The 3295-nt window shown below is 39.3% G+C and overlaps 1 protein-coding gene across 1 annotated transcript in view; it reads right to left on the minus strand.

Annotated features, from left to right (window-relative positions):
* Positions 1-1234: 1234 nt before the first annotated feature.
* anapc5 (anaphase promoting complex subunit 5) overlaps positions 1235-3295 on the minus strand; it is a 14400-nt gene continuing 12339 nt past the window's right edge. The window contains exons 17-18 of the mRNA XM_014024956.1: positions 2407-2569; positions 1235-2314 (exon numbers count right to left, since the gene is read on the minus strand). Of these exons, the coding sequence (XP_013880410.1) occupies positions 2094-2314; positions 2407-2569 (384 nt within the window). The 3' untranslated portion in view covers positions 1235-2093. The remainder of the gene's footprint in view (positions 2315-2406; positions 2570-3295) is intronic.

Raw genomic sequence — 3295 nt, forward strand, 5'->3', positions numbered from 1 at the left:
ACTCAGGTTTGAAGCCAGGATTTAATCAGGCAAATTTTTAGTTGAGAGGCAATAGAAATGAAAAAAAGTTTTTAAATCTTTGTATGGCCGTGCCCCGCCCCTCCTCACTCCGATCAGCTGGTGTCACCAAAGTGAAGCCCAAACTCAGGGTGTGTGTGTGTGTGTGTGTGTGTGTGTGTGTACTTTTGCCTCTATCTGAAACAAGCTGCCTCTTCACTTTCTGTTTTTTTTTTATTCTTAAAGCACCCCTTTCCCCCCTTTTTTTAATGTACATGCTGTAATTGTTTTGGTTCTTTATGCTTATTGTCTGCTGTGTACAGCATTGTGATCTGGCTGTTTAAAGCGCTGAACAGTCAGATTGGATTTTTACCCTAAAAGTAAGATTGTTAAATATATTTAGCAGAGTTAAAAGAATGTTTTCTCTTTATAAAGTCAAGGAAGCAGAAAAGAAATAGGTTTGCATCATTTTTTTCTGCAGTTACAGGTTTTGGTGATAACTGGCTGAGGGTGAGAACGGCTACAGTTGTTTGATAAGATTCTGTATGAAAATGTAGTAATTTAAACTTTTTTGAAGTTTTAAGGCATTTGTAGTAATTTAAACTTTTTTGAAGTTTTAAGGCATTCCAAAAAAATTCTGATTCACAAAAGACAAAAAAACAGCTATTGAGCTTGTGTTTGACACAACAGAGGTAGAGATGACTAAAGAACTGTCGTAGAGATATTGACATTTTGTCACTTMTCAGGTGTTGTAATACAAGTCCACCTACAAAGCAAATACACATTGATATGGATGGTCAACAACAGGTTCATGTTTTCCTGACAGGCGGCATAAAGAATTGTTTGCCTGGATGGTTCTGCTGATAACGTAGAGCTGCTGAGACCTGTTGGAGCGAGTCACCATCAGGGCCAGCTTTACAGACGTGGCACTAATGAGCCTTTAGTTAATGACGACCAGGATTAATCAGTTCCACTGATTCAGAGGCAGAGAAGCCTCGGAAACACATTTATGATTCCAGCACCAAAACACACACACACACACACACACACAAACGTTTCACTGCTGTAAACTCCCCTGCATTCCAAACCCACACACAGTTGTAAACATGTAAATACACGCACATCCTGGCAACATGCCTGGAGCAACATCCTTATTGAGGAATTGGTTTTGAAAGTGAGCTCTATCTCATATTTCACTGGTATTTACACGGTAAACAAAACTATCTGCAAAGCAAACTTTTCCAATGAATTTGTTTATCCACATGGTTTTAGCAATTCTGACAGAAAGGTTTAGAAACACGTGCATGAAGGTAAATACAATCAAACATTAAAAAATATATTTTAAAACTTTGTTAAAAGAGAATCACAAACATTCCAGGTGTTTTTTTTTTTATTCCACTAAACATCCAGTACAACTCATTTTAAACAGTGGTGAAGAGAGACAGAAATTTACCTTAAAAGCTCCTTAAGTGATGAATTAAAGTTCGGGCAGGACAACAAAAATACAACCTGGTTAAAGGTTTGTGACAAACATGTCAGATGTTAAGTTTATCACAGATATGTTGTCTCATCACAGGGCTAATGTGGTCCTCTGGGTTCCAGCTTCATCAGTATTCTCACAATGAAACAAGTATCATCCAGGCTCCTGAAACACATTAATCTTGTACCTAATGCTGATATTACCCTCATTCATCAAAAAGCTGTGGGGAAGTCAGCACCGAAACACTGATAAACATTTTCTTACAGTTGGCCAGGATTTATGCCGTGCTGCTGATGTGAAGCAACAAAAACTTGTCATATTTAGAGCCTTCGCTTAAAGCTGCACCAAACCACAAGTGAAAACCTGATGCACACACCCTTGATCGTCTGCAAACTCATCTTTACTCATGACTCTTCAGTTTTACTCTGTTCAGTTATCAGTGCCGTACTGAGTGATCAGTTTCAAAATTTAATTTCCTTCAAAACATTTGAGCTGAGAAAATGATTAACCTTTTCTGCCACCTAGTGGCGAGTCACGATAACTTCACCTCGCAGTTTAAAAGGAAATGTTGTTGTCTTGGTGTTTTATGAGCTAAAACACGCAGCTTGTTGTCTTGTCAGAGCTGCATGGAGACAGGCGRTGCTGGAGACTGCAGCTCCTGGTCCAGCAGCCGGAAGTGCATAGCGCTCTTGTTGCTCTGCTGGGTTTGTCCCAGGGAGCGGTGGAGCTGAGCCTGCAGGTAGTGGACGTCCCGCAGCCGCTCCTTACAGTTCAGCTTGGTAAAATAGACTGCAGCCTCATTCAGTGCGTCCACAGCCAAAACTGCCAACTGCAGATCTGCCAGGACACAAAGAAGCAGGGGTAGATGCCTCACATGAAGGGAGAAGGACTCTGTTATGCAGTGGGACTATGTGGGGGAGAAATAATACCTGGTTGACCTTGTCCGTTTGGCCCAAACCCAGCCACAGCCATCTGACAGCGAGCAGCCAGCAGCATGGCACGACCTTTGTCTATGATGGCCCCGTGGGCCAGAACTGGCTCCATGGCTTCATGAAGAACACTCAGGGCCCGCTCAGGGACTCCCAGCATCAGCTGGAGAAAGAATTTAAAAACAGAAACCAGAACAGTAAATAAATTATTTCTAATAGCCATGGGTTCAAAACAAGATAAAAGCATATGCTCACAAATTACTTCAGAAATTGTAGCTGTGAATTCAGGTTTGTGAAATAAATCTGAGCTGAAGAAACCCAAACAGAGCTTAAATTACCATTTCACAAGAAACGAGGAAAACTGAAACGTATACTGTAAATAAATGAGATACGCATCTTTTTTCTTCAAAGAAAACAGCTTGATTTAAAACCAGAGTTGTAAAGTAACTAAGTACAAATACTTTGTTACTGTACTTAAGTAGAAATTTAGGTTATCTGTACTTTACTTGAGTAATTATTTTTCTGCCTAATTTTTTACTTCAACTCCTTACATTTTTACAGTTATCTGTACTTTCTACTCCTTATATATATTTTTAAAAGGTAAGAAGTAGAAAGTCATTTCTCCTATTTTGTTTCAGCTTGTAATTGTTAAAAAATACTTTCCTAAAAATTGTGCCTCCAGGATTGAGTGAATTTAATTGTAGTTGGATGAGAAATATAAATGTATACCATTCTGATACTGTAGTAAATTTTACACAGTCCGTCACAGCTGCATGTTTTTAGAAAAATATTTTTTTGGGGAGGTCACCTCCCAATGGGCCTCATGCAAGAACATGTTCGTATTCTTATCCTAAATTTCTCTTACTTTTGTTCGTACAAAGGGTTCGTA

Source organism: Austrofundulus limnaeus, unplaced genomic scaffold (genome assembly GCF_001266775.1).
Source record: "Austrofundulus limnaeus strain Quisiro unplaced genomic scaffold, Austrofundulus_limnaeus-1.0 Scaffold449, whole genome shotgun sequence".
In the NCBI taxonomy this organism is placed as follows: Eukaryota; Metazoa; Chordata; class Actinopteri; order Cyprinodontiformes; family Rivulidae; genus Austrofundulus; species Austrofundulus limnaeus.